The sequence below is a fragment of the Panthera leo genome, chromosome B3 (assembly GCF_018350215.1).
Source record: "Panthera leo isolate Ple1 chromosome B3, P.leo_Ple1_pat1.1, whole genome shotgun sequence".
Lineage (NCBI taxonomy): Eukaryota > Metazoa > Chordata > Mammalia > Carnivora > Felidae > Panthera > Panthera leo.
In genome coordinates, this window is record NC_056684.1 from 1,446,715 (window position 1) to 1,469,612 (window position 22,898).

Here is a 22,898-nt window from a genome sequence, read left to right on the forward strand (position 1 = left end):
GAGCAGGACAGCCTCCCTGGCTCTGTGCTCACTGCGCCATTCTCCAGGGAGCCCCGAGGACGCCTTGTGACATCACCCCCGCTGCTGACTCACAGCCCCTCTCAGCTGTGTCCCTTGAGTGGTTACAGCAGACACTGCCTGAATCTGCCCTAATACACTCTGCCTTCCGCCTTCCTCTTCTGTTCCCCTCCCTCTCCCTCCCCTCCCTCTTCCTTCTCCTCCCCACTCCCTTCCCCTCCCCCTCCCCTCCCCCTCCTCCCCCTCCCCCACCTGCTCCTCTTCTTTGCTTCTATCAGTCACTCACGGTTTTAATACTCTGCCCTAACTGCACGTTATTTGGTCCACACTTTACCACAGACCTTGTTGAAAAGGCAGAGCTGTCTCAGAGGTGATGACCCGGCACAGGGGCTGGGAGGATGCGACGCGGGACTGGCTGTGGACAGACTCGGGCTTTGAACGATGAAGATCACTGAGGCTGATCCAGAGAGGAGCACAGACCAGAGGAGAAGCTGGCCGAGACCCTGCAGGCAGAGGGGTCATGACTTATTTACAGGCCTTTCTGCCTGTTTGTCATTATTATTCATTAAAAAATGTTTTGCAGGGACACTTAGGTGGCTCATTCGGTTAGGCATCTATGCTTGGTTTCGGCTCAGGTCATGATCTCAGGGCTCGTGAGTTCTAGCCCCATGTTGGGCTCTATGCTGACAGCACGGAGCCTGTTTGGGATTCTCTCTTGTTCTCTCTTTCTGCCTCTCTCTGTGTCTCTCTCAAAATAAAGAAAAATAAAAACTTTAAAAAATGTTTTTGAAGGAAAAGGGCTATTTTTACAAACCTTGGGATGAATCTACAACTTTTTTTTAACGTTTATCTATTATCAAGAGACAGAGATAGAGCATGAGCATGGGAGGGGTAGAGAGAGAGAGGGAGACACAGAATCCGAGGCAGGCTCCAGGCTCCGAGCTGTCGGCACAGAGCCCGATGCGGGGCTCCAACTCACGAACCTCGAGATCATGACCTGAGCCGAAGTCAGATGCCCAACCGACTGAGCCACCCAGGTGCCCCAGCCTTTTTTTTTTTTTTTTTAAAGTAGGCTCCACGTGGCACCCAATGCAGGGCTTGAACTCACAACCCTCAGATCAAGACCTGAGCTGAGATCAAGAGTCAGACGCTTAACCGACTGAGCCACCCGGGGGCCCCTGGTTCTGCAACCTTTCAGTGTTCTCCACGAGTAATTCCTAGGATTTTGGCCTAAATTTGTTTTCAAGTGTATTTTCAGCCAGCTGTACCTGTGTAGCCATTAATTCGTTAACATTTCCCCCCAATAATGGACACACAACATTGGGTCCCTTCAAGGTGTGCAATGTGGTGACTGATACGGTAGTAAGTTGCAAAATGATTACCACCATAGCGTTTAGCTACCCCATCCATCCGGCCACATCGCTACCGTGTTCTTTATGGTGAGGACGCCTGAGGTCTATCCTAGCAACAGTCAAGTGGATGAGAGCAGTATTATTAGCTGTAACCACCATGCTGTACCTTAGACCTTCAAACTTGTCAATTTTCTGAAATGAATTTTTTTTTTAATTTTTTTTTTCAACGTCTTTAATTTATTTTTGGGACAGAGAGAGACAGAGCATGAACGGGGGAGGGTCAGAGAGAGAGGGAGACACAGAATCGGAAACAGGCTCCAGGCTCCGAGCCATCAGCCCAGAGCCTGACGCGGGGCTCGAACTCACGGACCGCGAGATCGTGACCTGGCTGAAGTCGGACGCTTAACTGACTGCGCCACCCAGGCACCCCTCTGAAATGAATTTTTAATTGTAGCTGACATACCGCACTAGTTTCGGACGCACAACATAGCGACTCAACACCGCATATAAATACATTGTGAAGTGCTCACCAAGGTAAGTGGCATCGCCATCTGTCACCGTATGAAGTTACTCCAATATTATTGGCTATGTTCCGCGCGGTGTACTTTCTCATACCGGTGACTTCTTCACTGTGTAACTGGAAGTTTTTACCTCTTCGTCCCCTCCTCTCTCTATGTGATCTCATCTCCCATCTCACCTCCCTCTCGGGCCACGGGTTTGTGCTCTGTGTTTATGAGTCTGCTTCTGTTTGGTTTGTTAGGCTTTTTAGATGCCACGCACGTGAAATCATACAGCGTTTGTCTGTCTCTGACTCACTTCGCTTAGCGAAATGCCCTCTAGGTCCCTCCATGTGCTCGTAAAGGGCAGGATCTCGTTCTTTTGTATGGCTGATATTGCACATTGTGTGTGTGTGGGTGTGTGCGCGCACCACGTCTTTATCCATTCATCTGTGGATGGACACTTGGATCGGTTCTGCATCTTGGCTGTTGTAAATAATGCCGTAAACATAGGGGCGCGTGTGTCTTTTTCGTATTAATTCATTAGCTTTCCACTCTAATGTAAGAATTCCAAAGCAAATCAACCCAAAGTCTGTGTCTCCGGTATTGGTTTCTGTATTGATAAGTGTTGCACAGCCTATACTTTCATAAGTTTAACTTTTTTTAAAGTTCATTTATTTTTGAGAGAGCGTGCACAGGTGCTCCTGCGCAAGTGGGGGAGGGGCAGAGAGAGGGAGACCCAGAATTCCAAGCAGGTTCCGGCCCCCCCCCCCCAATCATGTCCTGAGCTGAACTCAGTCCCTCAACCCACTGAGCCACAGGTTTCTAAGAAATTTGCATCTATATTATAAACTTATTTTTAATCAGTGATGACCGCTTTTATAGTTGTGTTCCCTCCTTTTTTGTTTGTCTCCTTCATAAAGGGAAGCAGAACTCAGAAACCGAGGAATGCTGACGTTCCGGCTGGGTGGGAAAATACCGGGTTGATCACCACGTGTGTGCCAGGCATCCCCCTGACTGCCATGGAAATGTCGGAAGAGGCATGATTCTTACCCCTGTTTTGCAGATGAGCCAACTGAGGCCAGAGCTGAACCTGCTGCAGGCTGAACAGAGCCAGAGGCGGGCCTCAAGTCTCCCTGCACTCAGCTGTGCGCTGCCCCCTGCACTGGAGGGGTCCCGGTGCACCCCCACTCCGTCCCCCTCTCTGCGCGCTCTCTCCAGCGCGTGCGCGCGCGCGGGGGTCCCTGTGCGCCGGGCACGAGCGCGCACGGGCCCTCACCCCGCAGAGCCCTGCACGGGCAGGGGCGGCGGGCGTCCACGCGGCCGTGGCAGACGAGTCTGAGTAACTTGCCCGAGGTCAGACGGCTGGTCACGGCGTCTGAAAGTCGGAACGTGAAGTGTGCAGGTGAGCTGCGCTCTTAGACGTAGTTCTCGTCGTTGTGAGTCTTGGGGAGGCGCGCCTGACCCTGTGGCCCACAGGGTGGACGTGTCACCGCCGACGGGTCACAGGGCTCTGGCCGGACTCCCCGAGCCCGCGGGCCCTCCGTGGGGGTCCGGGGGGGGACGTAGGGCTGGGGTCTCTAGGCAGGGACCCAAGTCTCCGGGGCGGGGCTCTGCGGAGGGGCGGGGCTGGGGAGGGCGGGAGCCGGGGCAGGGGCGGAGGGGCGGAAGAGCGCGCTGCGGGTCCCCGCGGCTTCTCCCTGACCTCTCGGGCTGGGGGCAGGGGGCAGGGGGCGGAGCCTGGGTGGGGGTAGGGCTGAGGGCGGAGCCAGGAGCGGGGCCGGGGGTGGAGCAACGGGGGCGGAACTGGGGGGTGGTGTGGGGGTGGGGCCGCGGAGCTGAGCCTCACACGGTGCGGGAGGGGGCGGAGCCTCGGAGGCGGAGGCAGGGTGGAACGATGGGGGCGGAGCGTCGGGGGCGAGCCTCGGAGGGGTGGGGGTGGAGCCAGGGGTGGGGCCGCGGGGGCGGAGCCAGGGACGGAGTCCTGGGGTCTGGCGCTGGGCCACGCGGGGCGCGATCCGGCCGGACCCAGCCGAGTGCAGCTCGCCGCCTTGCTCCCTGCTGGCCAGCATGTCCTTCGTCCCTGTGGCCGAGGATTCTGACTTCCCCATCCAAAACCTGCCCTACGGCGTCTTTTCCACCCCAGACAACGTGAGCTGCTGCACTTGGCTTCCGGGCGGGGGCCGGAGGGTGCCTACTCCGCCGGGACCCGCGCGCCAAGCCCCGGCAACCAGTGGCCGGCAGCGCCGACCGGGCGGGACGCCGGCCAGTCGTCCTCTTCCGGACGCGCTCCGCGGAGCCCTCCCCCTCCCCGGGGTCACTGGGGCCCGCGGTTCCCCTGCTGAGCGCGCCCCGCGGAGGCTCCCGGGTCACCGGTGTAGGAGAAGTGAGATAGAGGCGGGGGGGGGGGGGGGGAGGCTTTTGGGCTGTCTCTTGAGGAGTAGTGGTGCCGAGGGTATGTGGGTCCGAACCCCACTTTCTAGATGTGCGCGTTGTTGGACCTGGCGGCCGCGGTTTCTGCAGATTTGTGTGAGGATTAAATGCGAATTGAAACAGAACATACGACTGTCGTTCCCAGGCGGGCAGATCAAGTTCGATTGTTGTTACCCAGGGGTCATCCTGCTTCCTCCAGAGTTCCTGGGGTTTGTTTCCTGCCCCCAGGGCACCGCGTTAGGGCCCTAGCTCCCCCCGCAGGTTAACCGGGCGCTAGAGGGTGAGCTGGCCCGCGGCCTTTGGGATCTGGGATGTTGGGGGACTTTGCCTCCAGCTGGAAGTCTTTGGGCTGTGGGGTGGCCTCGCCGGCATTCCCCGGCTGGTCAGAAGAAGCCTTTTGGAGACAGGAGCTTTCGCTTAGTAAGTGTAGTCTGACCGGCAGAAAGAAATCTTTGAAAACTGGGCGTTCATCAGCAAATATTTAAGGTCCCTGGGTGGGGGAAAGCAGGTTCCCTTGGATTTATTCATGGTATTTGTGGCTCGCATTTCTGCTCCCAACCTTAAAGGTCAGCTCCTGATTCGCTCTGTAAACCGTAGACCCCGAGTCTGCTTGCCCCCACCAGTGTTCAAGAAATAATTGCAAAATGCAGCCACTGGCGGTCCTCCCCTTCCCCCACAGCTGATCTTTGACCCCCAGGGGCCGCCCTCCTGTGGCCCTGCCTGCAGCAGGCCGGTCCTCAAGAGCCAGTGTGGTTTCACAAGGGCCAGGGCTGACTAAATGTCGCAAGAACACAAAGTTAACACTTGGTTCCCTGGAGGGACCCGAATACGGTGAGGCAGGTTAAACCTTGACCCGTGTTAGCCAGCCACGCTCTGCTCTCCGCACAGCGCTGACACTTTGCCCTCCGCATGCACCCTTGCCTTTCCTGGGAGTACAAAACAGTTAGAGACACTTGCCAGAGGCAGGATAGGTGCTTTGACTTGCCTTCCCAGAGGGCTCTAGAATTCATGTCCCTTGAACCCCAGGCCCTTGCTGCTGGCACATTAGAATGTGCAGGGACAGCCCCTAAGGACGCCCGGGAGACAGAGCCCCTTCCCATGGCCCTCTGGAAAGAGCACTGTCCCTCTGGCATTCTAGAAGGTTCAGGGCGTTCGAGTGGGAACAGGCCCAGTCTGAAGCCATCTCTGCCCACGTTGCACATTCCAGGGGTCGTGCCGGCCTCGCCAGGCTGGCGTGATTGCCAAGGCACACGCCAGCGGCCAGCTCTTCGAGATTCGGGCCGAAGAGCAGTGAATTAATCTAGTCACGTTTTGTTCGTTCTTATATTCGGTAAATGCTTCAGAACCCCAACTCCGGGCCAGATGCTGGGCTGGGGGTTGGGCATCAAAGGCACACCAGACACCTCCCATGGCAAGGTGCTTGTGGATTGGTGAAACGGAAGAGGCTCTCTCTGTGAAGACAGGGATGGTGGCTTCTGGGATGTGGGCACCCAAGTAGTCCGGAGCCTGTGGCCAGGTTGTTCAAGTCCCTGCAGTCCGGCTGTGCCTCTGCTCTCTCCAGCCACACCGGCTACTTTTTGGTCTCTGGAACATTCTAAGAGCATTTTTCTGCCTCAGGACCTTAGCACGTATTGTTTCTTCTGTCTCACCCGAGGAGCCCCCTGCTGCCCTCCAGCCACACCTATTATGTCACTGATCCCTATGCCACCTTTGCTTCTGGACAGCTGGCACCAGTCCCGCCTCTGTCCCCCATGCTTTGACAGCCTTAGTGTCCTGCTGGTGTGGAGTAGAGGCTTCATAAATGTTTTCGCCTGAACGAATCCCTGTCTGAGCCATAACGGGGCTCGTCATCCAAGCCCCCGGGCCTCAGCCCTGCGCACGGGGCGCTCTCTGCTCTGCTGCGCAACGAAGATCCCCGAGGGCAGGTTGAGGTTAATCCTGGGGGATAGCCCAGCTGCCGGGTGAGGTGGTGAGTCCTCCTCACCAGAGGCATTTACCCAGTGCCTGAGGAACTTCGCTGGAGACTTGGTCGCGATGAGGGACTTGGACTAGGCCGCCTGCTCCTTCCCCACTCCCAGGGTGTTTGATTTATGTCCCGTTCAGTGAACAGGACGCTTTCCTTGTCCTGTAAGGAGAGAGGATTCCAGATGCTGCCTGGGCAGAGATCTCCGGGCAACCTCAGTCCCCTGGGACACGGAGGGGGTTGGGTGCCGTGCTAGGATCCAGTCCTCCGTCCCATCCGGAGGGGGACCCACGGGCTCTTAACTGGACAGATTTTTCGGGTAAAGCAGCGTGTCTGGCCGAGGCTTTCCCCGGCGCTGACCATGCCGTCTCCCTCTCAGCCGAGACCGAGGATCGGCGTGGCCATTGGCGACCAGATCCTGGACCTCAGCGTCATTAAGCACCTCTTCACCGGGCCTGTCCTCTCCAAACACCAGGATGTCTTTGATCAGGTAGGACGCTGGGACACGGCTTGTCCGGGATCTCAGGGCATTTGTGAAAACGCCACCAGGAGAATCTCTTTCCCTTCCGTTTCGGGGAAGAGATCGTGCCTTCAGAGGCGCCGGGGACGGCTCTGGTCAGCACCTCGGTGCAGAGAGTGCTGGGTCCGCGGCGCTGGGCCTGTCGCGGGCGTCTCTGGGCTGGGGCTCCCGGTAACCGTGTGAGCCTCTGCCTGTCCGCGGCCGGTGCTGACCCTGTGGGTCTGGAGACGTCGCCAGGGAGGAACGGACGGCTGGAATGGACAGACGCCTTCTGTGCGGCCCCCGGAGTGCACGTACCCGTGGGATGGACGTGACTTTACGTCCCTGTAGGTGGTCCGGGCCCTGATGTGCACCCCCCGTTCTGGGTCAGGAAGGAGGATGGTGTGTGTTGAGCGTGTGCTCCGCCCACAGCCCCCGTCCAGTCCTCACGACGGCCCAGCGCACGGAACCGGATCCCCATTAGATGGGTGGGGGTCTCCTCTGCGTGAGGCACGATTCTCCCTCGTCACCTGGCTACGGCATCCCAGCCCTTAGGTTGCACGGTGCCTCCCTGGCTGAGAAACCCCCTCAGGACGCGGGTGGAGGGTCCGTGTGGACTGTTCCCACAGGCGGTCCTGACCGGGCAGCCCCCCCAGATAGCAGCTCCCAGGCTTTGTGGCCCGTGTGCAAACCCGCGGGGGCATGACGCCCCGTCGGGGGAGGTGACGCTCGCCCCGGCTGGAAGGGCCGCTGGCAGAGCTGAGAACAAGGCCCCGGGCCTGAGGATGCTGGAGGTGGCCGTGGGCCCCGGCTGTCCCCGTGTGACCTCCTCTCTCTGCTCTGGCATAGCCGGCTCTCAATAGCTTCATGGGCCTCGGCCAGGCCGCCTGGAGGGAGGCGAGAGAGTCCTTGCGGAATCTGCTGTCCACCAGCTGTGCCAGGCTCCGAGACGACACGGACCTTCGGAGACGGTGAGGGACACTCGGACACTGGCGGGTGGGGAGGAGGGGACGGTGTGGCGGCCGGGGCCGTTCTGAGGCAGCCTCCCCCAGCCCCTGCCTGGGCTGCGGGTCAGGGTGGCAGGGCTCTGGGCCGACCGGGATGACCCCTGTGTCCGGACTAGAGGGTCCCGGCCAGCTCGGGAGCTGCCCCCTCCCTCACTCAGCCATCCCCCCTCAGCACCTTCCGTGGCCTTGTCTGTCTGCCTTCCAGAGAAGGGGTAATTTAGCCCGTTTTATGGAGGGGAAAATGGGAGCCGTGAGGAGGCCCCTTGGCTTTGGAGCGGACGGCCTGCCCAGCGTGGCCCCGGGCCAGCCTGGGGGTTGCTCGCTGGAGACTGTGAGCAGGGTTCCAGGGCTGGTTTGGGCGGCCAGAGCAGGGACCCCCTCTGTGCTTACCTGGCCCTGGGCCCCCGGTTCTGTACTGCAGGGCGTTCACGGCCCAGGCTTCTGCTGCGATGCACCTGCCAGCCGCCATAGGTGAGTGGGGTCCCTGCACCCGGAGCAGCTCTGTGGCCCACGGTGGCTGGCTGGTGCCCTGGCCGCTGCTGCGTGGTGGGGGAGGGGTCACGGACGCAGGCCGGGATGGAGGCCAGAGCCCTGGCTGGGTGGGCACCGGCTGCTGGCCTTTACAGTTGCCCACAGGCTCCCTCCCCGGCACATCACCCCCGTCCGTCCCTGAGGCTGTGGAAAGTGCTCCCACCTCACCTGTGAGTCCAGGGCCCTGGAGCGCGCCAGTTTGAGCCCCTGGCAGGGAGTGTGGCCGCAGAGCGCCCCAGTTTCAATAGACAGCAGGAGTGGGGCAGACTCTCTCAGCTGAATCACAGGGAGGTCTCCACCCTCGCCTCCCAGCCCCGGGCGGCCGGCCTGCCGGGATTGCCTGGGCATCTGTGTGCCCGGAGGCTTCCGGAACACCGCGTCTGCCTCGATTGTTTCTGTGGCCTCCGGAAGCCTTCCTGGTGGAGAACGTCCTTCCAAAAGACAGACGCACAGTGGGTCGGGACTCACCCCCTCCCCCGGCGGGTCGAGGGTTCAAAACAGCTGAAGTGTGCAGGGCACAGAGCTCAGGTCAGAGTCCACGTGTGGGGAGAACCCCCCCCACCTGCTCAGCCACGGCTCTGGGACCGGGTCCCACCTCCTTCCTGCCGCTGCTCTATCCTTTCCCTGGGCTCTTGCTCTGAGCAGCTTATCAGAGGCATGATGCACACACAGGGTACACACCCCCCCCCCCCGCCCCGGCCCCGTAAGGTCGCGGTCTGGAGGGTTCAGTCCACGTGTGCCCTGGCGCAGCCCCCTCCCCCTCCGTCCAGTCTGCAGTCCGTCCGTCTCCAGTCTTTCCTACAGGTTCCGTGGGGATGCAGTCGCACCGCACGCAAGCCCTGTGTGTGCGCTGCGACCGGCATTTCCTCCCCCTGTTTCCGCTGTGCTTGCCCTGGTGTTTGTTTGCTTGTTTATTTATTTATTTTTACACTTAGTCATTTTTTGAGAGACATAGAGAAACAGCACAAGTGGGGGAGGGGCAGAGAGAGAGAGAGGGAGACACAGAATCCGAAGCAGGCTCCAGGCTCTGAGCCGTCAGCACAGAGCCCGACGCGGGGCTTGAACTCACGAACCGCGAGATCACGATCCGAGCCAGAGTCGGACGCTCAACCGACCGAGCCCCCAGGCACCCCCGGCATCCCAACGATTTGTAACTGTCCAGTTGAGAACCGCGTGGCCCCCGAAACTCGCTGCAGGAGCCTCTGGGGGGGCCCCCCCGTCACGACCCGGCTGACACCTCCCTTTCCAGCCCCTTTTAAGTGATCGTGATACAGACTTACGCAGACGTGCTGAAAACAAACACACAAGAGGCAGAGACTGTAAAATTCGTGTTTTTAATTGGTGGTGTGGGCTCTGCGCTGGGCTCCTCCCAGGGAGGTGGGGTCTTACTGCAAAATGCAACGCTGTATTCTAAAGTAAATGCTGTATTCTAAAGTAAATGCAGACGCGATTTCCTCCTCCCCTCTCCCCTCCTCCTCCCCTCCTCCTTCTCCCTCCTCCCCTCCTCCTCCTTCCTCCCCCTCCTACTTCCCTCTCCTATCTCCTCTCCCTCATCACCCTTCCCCCTCCACCTCCTCCCCTCCCTCCCCGTCCTCCCTCCCCCTCTTCCCTCCCCGTCCTCCCTCCCCGTCCTCCCTCCCCCTCTTCCCTCCCCCTCCTCCCTCCCCCTCCTCCCTCCCCCCCTCCTCCCTCCCCCTCCTCCCTCCCTCTCTTCCCTCCCCCTCCTCCCTCCTCCTCCCTCCCCCCTCCCTCGTCATCTCCCTTCCCCCTCCCCCACCTCCCCTTCCTCCTCCATCGCCATCTCCTCCCTCCTCCCTTCCCTGTGCTCCTCCTCCTCTTCTCCCTCATTCTTCCTCCTCCTCTTCTTCCTCCAGAGGAGGGAGTGATCCCCCAGGGGAGAGTGGGGGGAGGGGCCTCAAAATGTTGCCGGGTTTCGGACACAGGCCAGGGGAGGGGAGAGGCTGTGCAAGCAGCAGGCCCAGGTCAAGCGAAGGCCAGTGAGCGGAGTCCTGGGCTGGGGGCGGTGACACTGGAAGTCTGTCCCCCTTCACCGGAGGGGTGTCCGTTGTCTGCGCCCGACGGTCTTGGCTCCTTGTTCCTTATTTGTTTCTCCGAGGGCAGTTCTGGAAACAAATTGAGGATGAGGCTTGGATGTGCCCTGACTGAGCTGCTGGGGAGCACCCACGGGGCGGGGGCGCGGGAGAGGCCCCTCCCTGTCCCAGGCATCTGGCCACCACGGGTGCCCACTGTGTCTCCCCTGCAGGTGACTACACGGACTTCTACTCCTCCCGCCAGCACGCCACCAACGTGGGGATCATGTTCCGGGGCGGCGAGAACGCGCTCATGCCAAACTGGTACGTCGGGCCCGAGTGCGAGAAGCGCGTTCTCCCCGGAGCTAACGAGCCCCTCTCGGGGCGGAGAGACGGGGGGGCCCCGCCGCGCCTGTGGATCAGAAGTCAGTGCCCCAGGCCCCTTGGTGTGGGGAGCACAGGTGGGAGTTCTGTCCCCCAGTGTGTGAGGTCCTTCCGTGCTTCTTGGCCAGTGCTGGTTCTGTGGGCACACTCGAGGCCTGGCCTCTGCACCCGGGACCCCGCCGCGTGGGAGTGTCTCTCGTGTGGTCGGCCCACGGCGAGAGTCACACAGGTGCTCGTGGGATCCCCGAGGCTCTGATGGCCAGCCCGAGGGCACGGGAGGGAGCACGGGCTCGGAGAAGCCCTGAGGGGACCAGCGGGGCTCCAACCCCCCAGGTCAAGGGCACGCCCCACGGGGAACCCAGAGCTGAGATCCTTGCCCCTTTGTTCTGTGCTGTCCTCCGGAGGTGGCGGTGACTGAAGACACAGTGGCAGGCACGCACCCTGGGTCAGCAGGCAGGGAGGGCAATGTGTGTCAGAATCAAGGTGAGGAAGGAAGAAGGAAACAGACAGCAGGTTAACGACCCAGAGAGGTTAAGCAGCAAGGCCAGGGTCGCGGAGCAAGGCGGTGAGTCTGGGACTGCAGGTGCGCAGGGAGGGGAGACTCCGGCGGGAGCCGCGGGCCACTGCCGCCGCAGGGGAGAGCAGAGGGGCCTATCGAAGTGTGGCGCGAGGGGGCCCCGGGCCTCCTGTTGCCGCATGTGCGTGTCCTTCGTTACACAGGATGCGCGTACGTCTTGTGATCGGCCCAGGCCCCAGCCCTGACCCCCTTCTCTCGGGGCAGCACGCTGCTCCGTCTTCCATAGTCTTTCAGAGACATTCCTGCATTCCCCCCGCCGGCTTTTCCGGGCGGTCACTGCTCCTTCGTTAATTTGGAAGAATGTTTCACGTTTAATAGAAATTAGCCCTTCGCCGTGTCGTGCGCTGTGTTTTCTCCGGACGTGGCGTCTTTCTCCTGTGCTTTGTCAGTACAGCACTTCGACATTTTTATAAAGCCAAACACGTGTATTGTTTTTATAAAATTTTTATTTTGGAGAGCGTGCATGCGTGTGAGAGCAGAGAGGGGCAGAGAGAGAGAGACAGAGGGAGAGAACCGTAAGTAGGCTCCACACTCAGAGTGGAGCCTGATGTGGGGCTTGATCCCATGACCCTGGGACCCGGGCTTGAGCTGAAATCAAGAGTTGGACGCTTAACCGACTGAGCCCCCGGGAGCCCTGTTTCCTCCCATGTTAATGCTGAGTGGTGTTCGTGGTACGGACACTTAGTTCCTTTTGAGTTTTGTTTGTTTTTTAAGCTTATTTATTCTGAGACCGAGAGTGAGCAGGGGAGGGGCAGAGGGAGAGGGAGAGAGAGAGAATCCCAAGCAGGCTCCCTGCTGTCAGCACAGAGCCCATTGCGCGGCCTGGACTCAGGAACCGTGAGATCGTGACCTGAGCCGAAACCAGGCGTCAGATGCCGAACCCACCGCGCCACCCAGGCGCCCCGCGGGTTTCGACTGCTTTTTGTTTTTAGCTTGCAAACTGTAGAAGTGTCCTTGACCGCGTGTCACGGTAACCTCCTTCCGCCGTCTTCCGCAGGCTGCACTTGCCAGTGGGTTACCACGGCCGTGCTTCCTCCGTCGTGGTATCAGGCACGCCGATCCGAAGGCCCACGGGGCAGATGAGACCCGACGACGGTAAGTGACCCTCACGGGTCCCCGCTCTGTGTCCCCACACGGCGGGTCCCGTGGCCCAGCACGTACAACAGCCCCTCTCTTCTGGTGTCTTGCAGCTAAGCCCCCCGTCTTTGGCCCCTGCAAGCTCCTGGATATGGAGCTGGAGATGGTGAGCGGGGTGCTTCCCGGGCGCGGCCTGTGCCCGGCGTTGGGGCGGGAGTGCTCCCGGGGAGGGCCCTCCACCCTCCACAAGCTCTGTGTCTGCGAACTCTCCTACTTTCTAAAAGCGAACCGGTAACTTCCAGACCAGTACTCACGGGGCCCACAGGGGTCACTTGGGACCCACGCGGAGCGGGAAGGAGTTCGAGGCCCCATGGTGTGTTCCCTGCGGGGGCTGGACGGGGCCATGCTCTGCCTTCTGCCCAGCTCCTGCTGTATGCGGGTGGCGTTCTCACCACGTAAGGCCACGCTGTTTTGCATCTTTGTGCTTTTTTGGGGTGCTTTCGCTGTTTAAAACCCCCCTCGGGTGCAGTGCTCGCGTCAGTGAGCACAGAGACAGCATGTGCGGGCGCTCAGCGCTCGTGTTAGTGAGTCAGCGGGAGACGTTCGACGGGGTGACCTCACACAGAAACACACGCAAGGCGAGGTGAGATACGGACCGGTTGCCGTGAGTGCGACCGGAGGCCCGGCATTTTCCACGGGAGCGGTGGGTCTGCACCTGCTCACGCAGTGTGAGTGTGGACTTCGCGGGTGTGATCACTGCACGGGGCACCTGGAGGCTCAGGCCGCCGAGCATCAGACTCGGCTTCGGCCCAGGTCGTGATCTCTCGGGTGGGGAGATCGAGCCCCGCAGCGGACCCTGTGCTGACTGTGTGGGGCCTGCTTGGGATGCTCTCTCCCCCTCTCTGCCTCTCCCCTGCTTTCTCTCTCTCTCTCTCTCTCTCTCTCTCTCTCAATAAGTAAACAAATCTAAAACAGAAATTAATACAAAAAGAATATAAACCCTATGCGTAGCAGGAATCAACTACACCTCTCAGCTCCCCTGAGGTTGTGCCCGGGCCCGTGTGATCTCAGAACTGGGGTGACTTCAGGGCTGCACGTTTTTTTTTACCTTAAACTCTTTATCTTGAGGTAATTGTAGAGTGACGTGCGGTTGTGAGCCGTTATACAGGGAGACCCCGACCCCCTGCACCCGCTGTCCCCCGCGCGGCCATCCCACAGCATCACCCCCAGGACACGGACGTTGACCCCGGGTGACAGGGATGAGGAACTCGGAAGTCCCCGAGGTGAGGGGACAGGCAGGAGATGCCAGGCTGGAGGAGGACTCTGGCTGCAGGGCAGTGTGTTAGGCCAGCGGGTCGTGGAGCCAGGCCCCGCCCCCCTTCCCCCCACCCCCCCCCCCCCCCGTGATGGGGGTGCACGGGCAGATGGCGGGGGCTCCCCATGGTGGTTTTAGGTGAGGCCTCTGGGAGGGCTGAGTGTCTCCTCATGGCGGGTGGAGGAGAAAGGGTTGGGGGCCCCCTGGTAAGGTGGGGGCAGGCTGGAGCCCCCCATCTCTCTAGTCCTGCTCTGCGATTTCTTGGGGTTCCGTCCACAGGAAGGAATGTGTGTCCGCTTGCAAAGAGCCCCCAGTCCCAGCAAGGCCTTCCCAGCCAGCCCTCTGCCTCCTGCAAGGGGGCGCCACGTGGACCCCAAGAGGGGGTCTGCCGGCCTGAGGCACCGGCACAGGGCCCCCTGCAGGCAGATGGGCCCCGTGTGGGGGTAGACCCCAGGCGGACGAGAGGAAAGGAACCAGTGTGTGGAAAGACGGTCGGGGGGGGGGGGGGGGGGGGGGGGCGGGGCACAGATTTCCTCCACTCGATGGGGATCAGGTTCTATACAAATTGGTGCCCTTGGTTTTTTTTTTTTTTTTTTCCTAAATCTTGATAAAAGACGTTGCAACGTTTAGACACACAGAACAAATAAAGCCGTGGCTCAGGTTTTACGAATGGCGTAGCTGATTCCGTGTGCTTTTGACGGCTGTTCCCCCGTCTCGGTATCCAGCTGGTTCCTGCACACGTTCTTGGTGATGCTGTTCTCTGGTGGGCGGGGCCTGGGTGGGGGTACCCCATCTGGCTCTCTCCTTGGCTGCATTATGGAGGCAGGTTTTGGGCTTTTCTTGACATGAGTGCCCACCTAGAAGTGTCTCTTCCGCAGCCTCACACAGCTGTCAGATCGCAGCACGTGGGGTGTGTGCAGGGGTGCTGAGGGGGGGGGGCAGGGCGGGCCCGGAGGCCTCTGTCTCTGTTCCAGCACGGGTGGGTTTGTGGAAATACCTGACCTTTGCCTCCAGGCAAGTGAGGGGCAGCAGGGGGCCGATGCTAACCGCCTTCTTTCTTGGCAGGCTTTCTTCGTAGGCCCCGGGAACAGCTTGGGAGAGCCGATCCCCATCTCCAGGGCCCACGAGCACATTTTCGGGATGGTCCTCATGAACGACTGGAGCGGTAATCACGGGGGTGGGCGTCCCGAGGCCGGGCCCCCTGCGAGCACTCTGCTCTGGGGAGCACTCCGCCCTGGGTGAAGACTAGATGTCAGGGAGGCGGTCACCGGGCCTGATGGTTCCCGGGTCTGGTGCAGGTCGGGGGCGGGGGGGGGGTGGGGGGTGTGTGGCCTGGGTTCCATGCAGACTTTTCAGCTCTGAGCCCTTGGGCAGGTACCTCCCCCCTCCGATCGTTTTCTTGTGAGTTCAGTAGGAACAAGGCTGACCTCTTGGCTAACCCTTGTGAGCACTTATGGGCCGGGCCCCGTGCCGAATCCCTGCAGGGTGCTGGTGACACGGTTATTCCCGTGCCGCGGGCGAGGAGGTCGGGCTGAGATTTTGAACCGAAGCAGCCCAGCATCCAGCCGCTCTCAGCCCCTGGGCTGTGTGCCAGAGACCCCAGAAGCGTCTGCCTCCCACGTGGATGACGAGTTTCTAGCCCCTTCGGGGTGGGGGGACGGTCCACCTGCCCTGGGGTCAGCCTGCCTCTTGCTGTGACTCGGCACAGTGACCTGGGCACCGAATGCTGCTGTCCCCGGCCGTGGGCAGCCTGGCTGGGGCCCGTGCACCGCGGAGGAGGGAAGCTCACCGTGAGGCCCCGGCAGCCTCTGTGAGCCCGGCTCGGCCCTTCTCTCGCAGCTCGAGACATCCAGAAGTGGGAGTACGTCCCCCTTGGGCCGTTCCTGGGGAAGAGTTTCGGCACGACCATCTCTCCGTGGGTGGTGCCCATGGACGCCCTCCTGCCCTTTGCCGTGCCCAACCCGGAGCAGGTGAGCTCATCTCTGCAGCGGCTCCAGAGCCAGGCCCCTCCACCCGAGGCCACGGGCGCACCTGGCATCGAGACCCCGAGGGAAGCTCTGTGCCCCCAGCCTGCCCGCGTGGGACCTCAGGCAGACCGCGCACCGCTCCTTCTGCCTGTGCTTTCCCTGCGCCCCACACGGTTCTTGTGTGGCCTTCAGAATCCTCTGGGGCGGGGGGACCGGCCAGCTGGCAGAAGAAGGGGTCCTGGCCGGGGCCACCACCTCGCACAACTCCCCGGGTCGCAGAGTTCTGTTCTGTGGGACGGCGCCCCCTGGAGCCCCCCTGATGGGATGCAGCCTGGAGCCCGGCAACAGGGGGGGCTCACTTCGCAGGCCCCCACCCCACCTCCGCCAGCAGCCCGCAGGAACGCCCTGTGACCTCTCCAGCGGCCCCTACTCTTACCCAGGGCTCTCCCCCCACCGACTCCCATGTCTCCCCAAGGCCTGCGATGCTCAGGTGCACACGGCCCTTTGCCGTTCCCCCATCACTGACCCCCGGCCTCCCCCTGCTGGGGCTCTTGCACCCACCCTGTCCCCCACCCCCCACCCCCCACGCTCACTGTGGGGGTCTGCTGTGCTAAAAGCAAGCTTGGGGTCTTCCCCGTGAGCAGATTCCTCGCGATGGGGATTCGCCCCATCCGTCATTTTTCCTCTCTGAGACTGGCTCTCCCCACCTGGGTGAGCCCCCGACGCCTGCCCCCTTCCCTGGCGGGACCCCCTGACTGCCCGCCAGGCCACACCCCTCCCGTGCCTCCCAGTCACGTGAGATCTCGGGCTCCCCCTGCGCAAACACCTTTGCAGGGTCTTCATAACTCTGGCTACTCCCGCCTGCTGTTTCTTGGATGTTTTCCTGTAAAGCAGCTCCCCTTTTTAAACTCAAATGTATTTAGACAAGACAGGGGTAGTGTTTTTGTTTTAGATTTTTGTTTTTTTTCTCTATGTCCTACTGGTGTCACCAGCCACCAAGCTCATCATAAAAAAAAAAAAAACACATACCATTAAAATCATCCCAGATTATCTCGTGTGTCGCACTTCAGGAAAACACCATGCTGGGCTGATGTGCGGACTCGTGGCCTGGCCCTCGGCGGCCTCCACCGGCGTCCTGCACCGACGGGGCGCCCCTCTCGGCCGCTGCTGCCCCAGCCTCCCCCGCTGGCCTTGTCTTGTTCCCCATCTCTGGCCCCCGCACACACCCCCACCCCCTGCTCCACTCCCTGGCTTTCTGGGGCATCCCTGATCTGACCCCTGCACCTTTGACCTGCGGATGTTCCCCCCTCGGCTGCGTTTCCCAGAGCCCGGCACATGTGACCACCAGTGTCCCTGCCGTCCAGGGACAGTCCTACGTCAGACCCCTTGTGCCTGGGGAGCTGGTCTGCTGGGGGCCCCGCCTGGGCCAGCGCGGCCCCTCAACCAGCAGCCCTCTGTGCTCTGCTCTGCCCTCACAGGACCCCAAGCCCCTGCCGTATCTCCGCCACGACCGGCCCTACGCGTTCGACATCAACCTGTCTGTCACCCTGAAAGGTACTGTCGTGCGCTCAGAGACTGTGTCCAGGTGGGCTCCTGGACTCCGGGGGGCAGAGGGTGGCTGGTGAGAGGGTGTCTCCCACTGCAGCCTTAGAGCCCCATGGGGGTCTTGCAAAGGAAAGGGGGAAGGGACACCTCGCACGCAAAGCATGCCACACTGGGCCCATAGGACATTGGTGACGTATTGCTGAGCTCTCGACTGTTAGGGCCAGAAAGCACGGGGTCTGGGACCTGCCTCCGCTGTCTGAATCCCCTCTCCAGCACCGCCCCCCCACCCCAGCCAGGGTCACCCCAGCCTCCACTCACACACCACTGGTGACCCTTCCCTCGTGCCTGTCGGGAAGCCTGGCTCTGCTCCCTGAGGCCACACACCCTGTCCCCTGCACCCTACCCCGGGTCAGCCCCGAGAGCCTCGCAGACGGCCCGGGGACCACGGCCCACAACCCCCGGTGGCTCTACGGCTCAGCTCCGAAGGCCAGTAGAGCATGAGTGTAAAGAGCCTGGCCCTGCAGACCGTGGCTGGGGTCCACTCCACACCGCTTAGCTGTAGGACTCTGGGCAAGGGGCTGAACCCGTCTGGGCCTCGGTCTGTCATCCGTAAAATGGGACAGTGATGGCATTGACTGGACCGCGTGGTCGCAAGGGTAAAGGACGTGGCGTCGTGCAAAGGTTTAGAACAGAGCCGGTACCAAGGAAGAGGCCGGTGTCACCTCCATTCCTGATGGGGGACCTTGGAGGCCCCCAAGGGGAGGGTTTGCCCAGGGACCAACACAGACCCCTGGCCGCGCCCTTCCTGGATCGCTCTCCTCCTCTAAACCTATGTACGCGCGCCGGGCCCTGCTGTCCGGCCAGCTCCAGCGTCAGCCCTGATAGAGGTGCTTCCCGGCAGCAGGCTGTGTCCTGCAGGAGGGGACGGCACTGTCACCCACAGGAGCAGGACACTCCCCAGAGGGAGGAGTTGTAGGAAGGGCTCATGGCTGCCGTAGCATCCACTGCAAAACCGCACCAGCCAGTCCCGCTCTTCCGTGGTAGACTTTGGGAAACTGAGGCTCAGAGAGGAAACTGAGGCTCAGAGAGGAAAGGCACTTAGGGGCTGATGGCAAGGCTGAGAGGAAAACCCAGGGCTGTCGGTCCCGGGCTAGTCTCCTACCCACGGACCCTCTCTGGGGCCCGTTTCTGTCTTCCCTTCATCTGTCCAGAAACATCCAGGGGAGAGCCCGGTTGGGGGAGGGGACGGGGTTATCAAGAAGGCGGTGTCGGGAGATGTAGAAAGACCTAGAAGGGGAGGATTGAGCACAGGGATGGTTTCCCAGGCCCCCTCCCCCCTGCAGTCCCGAAGGTGCCGTCGTGACGGTCCCTGTCGGGATCTGCGGGACGCGTGTGGGCGGGAGCGGGCGTGGGGGCCCTGACCTGCTGTGTGTAGCCGCGGGCGGGAAGCCAGGGCCCGGGCCTCGGACGGAGTAAAGAGCTTCTCGTTGCAAACCCCATCGAGGAACCGAGCAGCAAAGCCCGGCGCCTTGCATGCAGGAGGTGTTTAATAACTGCTGGAGAAGTAGGTCGTCGAGCAGCACCCTGCCCGTCCCTGGAGGAGTCCGCCGGGGACAGACGGCCCCGCTGTCCACAGGGCCCCAGGGGCGTGGCACACAGGTTTCAACACGTGCACCGCCTCCGGCTGATGGCATCTGTGCGGGTGTCGTGGCTCTGATGGCCGCCAGCTCACTGCTTCCCCGGCTCTGTGGTGAAATCGTGGCCGACAATGGCAGGCGTAGGCCACAGAACAATCTACCTTACAAATGCCCCCCTCCCAGTTACACATCCCCCCCCCCCCCCCAATTAATGGAGCGAGGGCCCTCCGTCAGTGCTACTTGTTTCCAACAGGAGAAGGAATGAGCCAGGCAGCCACCATATGCAGGTCCAACTTTAAGGTAAGCCTTGAAACCGGGGGGGGGGGGGGGGGGGGGGGGGGGGGGGGGGGGGCGACGGGGGTGCTGCTTCCTGGACCTTCGGGAAAGAGGGCCGTCCTGCCGGCAGGAACAGGAGGATTGCGTCCGTCCTGGGATGCGGTCGTGGCGCAGTGCGTGGGCCTGTCTCTAAAGAGGCCGCAGAGACCACCCCCCACCAGATGCCTGCATAGATGGGACCAGTGATATTCTCGGGGGACGGCAGATGTTCCCTCGAGGGTCTAGCCTCTGGCTTCTTCGGTCCTGCCGGGGACGGATGGATCCAAGTCACTTTTTTTTTTTCTTCTTTTCAAGTAAACTTCTAATTGAAGCCCAACACACAGGGAGGAAAATGCAGACTCTAAGTGCACAGCTCAGTTAGCTTCACCAAGTCAGCATCCCCGTGCGCCTGCACCCAGACCGGAATGGCAGCGTCTCAGCTGCCCCCTGCTGTCCCCTCCTGTCACATCGTCGCCACCCCCCTACCCCCACCAGGGTGATCTCTCTTCTGACTTCTGTTGCCGTACGTCAAGTTGGTCTGTTTTTTATAGAAACGGAATCATACAATGTGTGTTCTCCTCTCTCAGGCTTCTCTAACGTGGCAGGTGTCTGGTTGTTTAAGTGGTGGTTCGTTATCTCATTTCGTAAAATGTTCTACTCTTGACAGACGTGTGGGTTGTTTCCGTTCGGGGCCAGTACAGAGCTACTGTGAACATTCTAGAACATTCTGGTCCGCGGGACGTGTGGGTTGTTTTCTTTTGGGGCCAGTACAGAGCTACTGCGAACATTCTAGAGCATTCTGGTCCACGGGACGTGTGGGTTGTTTCCGTTCGGGGCCAGTACAGAGCTACTGCGAACATTCTAGAACATTCTGGTTCGTGGGACGTGTGGGTTGTTTCTGTTCGGGGCTAGTAAAGAGCTACGGTGAACATTCTAGAACATTCTGATCCGCAGGACGTGTGGGTTGTTTCCGTTCAGGGCCAGGACAGAGCTACTGCGAACATTCTAGAACATTCTGATCCACAGGACGTGTGGGTTGTTTCCGTTCGGGGCCAGGACAGAGCTAGTGCGAACATTCTAGAACATTCTGGTCCGCGGGACGTGTGGGTTGTTTCCGTTTGGGGCCAGGACAGAGCTAGTACGAACATTCTAGAACATTCTGGTTCGCGGGACGTGTGGGTTGTTTCCGTTCGGGGCCAGTACAGAGCTACTGCGAACATTCTAGAACATTCTGGCCCGCAGGACGTGTGGGTTGTTTCTGTTCGGGGCTAGTACAGAGCTACGGTGAACATTCTAGGCCACATCTCTTGGTGCACACACGGGCACTTTTCAGTTGGGTGTGTATCCAGAAAAACACTTCCTGGGTCACAGAGCACGTGTATCTGTACACTCAGCCTAGAAGCTCTTCGAGACAGTTCCCCAGAGCGCTTGTGCCAGTCCCTGCTCACGCTAGCAGCAGGTAAGCATTTTGGCTGCTCGGCCGCTCCCCGCTGGCCGACAGGCGCTGCCGTGTGCCTTTTCCTGTAGTCAGTGAGGGTGCAGGGGTCAGTTTGCATCTCCCTGATGGGTAGTGTGGCTGGGCACCTTTTCTGGTGTTTGCTGAACACTTGCACATCTGAATCAACGTATTCCCGTCTGCTCTAGTGTCCTTTTGAATTGGACATTGTCATGGGCGCCTTAGGCTGAGAAAAGATCAGGGGGCCTTCTTGGGGGGACTCCTGGGTTCGAGCCCACTTCTAAGTTTTCCTTCGCCAGGAGTGTCAGGTCTGAGAAGCTGTGGACTTGCACTGCGTCTGAGCACCTTGGTGGCCACGTGGTTCCCCCCGTCCCCCCCGTCCCCAGCGGAGCCCCCCCACCCCGGTGCTCCTTTGTTCCCGGGCTCTCCCTGACATCCTGTTCGAATCATTCTGCTCCATTGCCCATGTCTGCTTCGGGGCCCAGGGGGGCGGGGAGGTGGGGGGCAGTGCAAGCAAGGCCTGCTCACGAGAAGCCTCTGCTGTGATGAGGTCCTAAACCCTGCCAACTCAGGACTCAGGGGTATTTGCAGGGCAGTGTGTAATTGAGGACAGACGAGCAGGTTGCAGACTGAGGGTGTGAGTGGGGAGAAGGTCTGCCTTCTTGGGGACGTGTGAAGGAGCAGAGGAGCCAAAGCTGTAGCCAGTGCTCAGCTGGGGTGGAGGGGCCCTGGGTGGCTCAGCTGGGGTGGGGGGGCAACCTGGGTGGCTGAGCTGGGGTGGGGGGAAACCTGGGTGGCTGAGCTGGGGTGGGGGGAAACCTGGGTGGCTCAGCTGGGGTGGGGGGAAACCTGGGTGGCTCAGCTGGGGTGGGGGGGACCCTGGGTGGCTCAGCTGGGGTGGGGGGGACCCTGGGTGGCTCAGCTGGGGTGGGGGGGAAACCTGGGTGGCTCAGCTGGGGTGGGGGGGAAACCTGGGTGGCTCAGCTGGGGTGGGGGGGGAAACCTGGGTGGCTCAGCTGGGGTGGGGGGGAAACCTGGGTGGCTCAGCTGGGGTGGGGGGGAAACCTGGGTGGCTCAGCTGGGGTGGGGGGGAAACCTGGGTGGCTCAGCTGGGGTGGGGGGGAAACCTGGGTGGCTCAGCTGGGGTGGGGGGGAAACCTGGGTGGCTCAGCTGGGGTGGGGGGGAAACCTGGGTGGCTCAGCTGGGGTGGGGGGGAAACCTGGGTGGCTCAGCTGGGGTGGGGGGACCCTGGGTGGCTCAGCTGGGGTGGAGGGGGAAACCTCGGTGGCTCAGCTGGGGTGGGGGGCAACCTGGGTGGCTCAGCTGGGGTGGGGGGGGAAACCTGGGTGGCTCAGCTGGGGTGGGGGACCCTGGGGGAAACCTGGGTGGCTCAGCTGGCGTGGGGGACCCTGGGTGGCTCAGCTGGGGTGGGGGGGGGGAACCTGGGTGGCTCAGCTGGGGTGGGGGGGCAGCCTGGGTGGCTCAGCTGGGGTGGGGGGACCCTGGGTGGCTCAGCTGGGGTGGAGGGGGAAACCTCGGTGGCTCAGCTGGGGTGGGGGGGGAAACCTGGGTGGCTCAGCTGGGGTGGGGGGGAAACCTGGGTGGCTCAGCTGGGGTGGGGGGACCCTGGGTGGCTCAGCTGGGGTGGAGGGGGAAACCTCGGTGGCTCAGCTGGGGTGGGGGGGCAACCTGGGTGGCTCAGCTGGGGTGGGGGGGGAAACCTGGGTGGCTCAGCTGGGGTGGGGGACCCTGGGGGAAACCTGGGTGGCTCAGCTGGGGTGGGGGACCCTGGGTGGCTCAGCTGGGGTGGGGGGGGGAACCTGGGTGGCTCAGCTGGGGTGGGGGGGCAGCCTGGGTGGCTCAGCTGGGGTGGGGGACCCTGGGGGAAACCTGGGTGGCTCAGCTGGCGTGGGGGACCCTGGGTGGCTCAGCTGGGGTGGGGGGGGGGAACCTGGGTGGCTCAGCTGGGGTGGGGGGGCAGCCTGGGTGGCTCAGCTGGGGTGGGGGGACCCTGGGTGGCTCAGCTGGGGTGGAGGGGGAAACCTCGGTGGCTCAGCTGGGGTGGGGGGGGAAACCTGGGTGGCTCAGCTGGGGTGGGGGGGAAACCTGGGTGGCTCAGCTGGGGTGGGGGGACCCTGGGTGGCTCAGCTGGGGTGGAGGGGGAAACCTCGGTGGCTCAGCTGGGGTGGGGGGGCAACCTGGGTGGCTCAGCTGGGGTTGGGGGGGAAACCTGGGTGGCTCAGCTGGGGTGGGGGGGGAAACCTGGGTGGCTCAGCTGGGGTGGGGGACCCTGG

The 22,898-nt window shown here is 61.6% G+C and overlaps 1 protein-coding gene across 4 annotated transcripts in view; it reads left to right on the forward strand.

The window, feature by feature from the left end:
- Positions 1-3,827: 3,827 nt before the first annotated feature.
- The window catches only part of FAH (fumarylacetoacetate hydrolase), a 37,023-nt gene continuing 17,952 nt past the window's right edge, over positions 3,828-22,898 (forward strand). For all 4 annotated transcript variants that reach the window (XM_042940815.1, XM_042940818.1, XM_042940817.1 and 1 more), the window contains exons 1-11: positions 3,828-4,018; positions 6,643-6,753; positions 7,612-7,733; positions 8,191-8,240; positions 10,564-10,654; positions 12,289-12,386; positions 12,482-12,534; positions 14,749-14,848; positions 15,523-15,653; positions 17,129-17,204; positions 19,086-19,132. In XM_042940815.1, the coding sequence (XP_042796749.1) occupies positions 3,938-4,018; positions 6,643-6,753; positions 7,612-7,733; positions 8,191-8,240; positions 10,564-10,654; positions 12,289-12,386; positions 12,482-12,534; positions 14,749-14,848; positions 15,523-15,653; positions 17,129-17,204; positions 19,086-19,132 (960 nt within the window). In that variant the 5' untranslated portion in view covers positions 3,828-3,937. The remainder of the gene's footprint in view (positions 4,019-6,642; positions 6,754-7,611; positions 7,734-8,190; positions 8,241-10,563; positions 10,655-12,288; positions 12,387-12,481; positions 12,535-14,748; positions 14,849-15,522; positions 15,654-17,128; positions 17,205-19,085; positions 19,133-22,898) is intronic.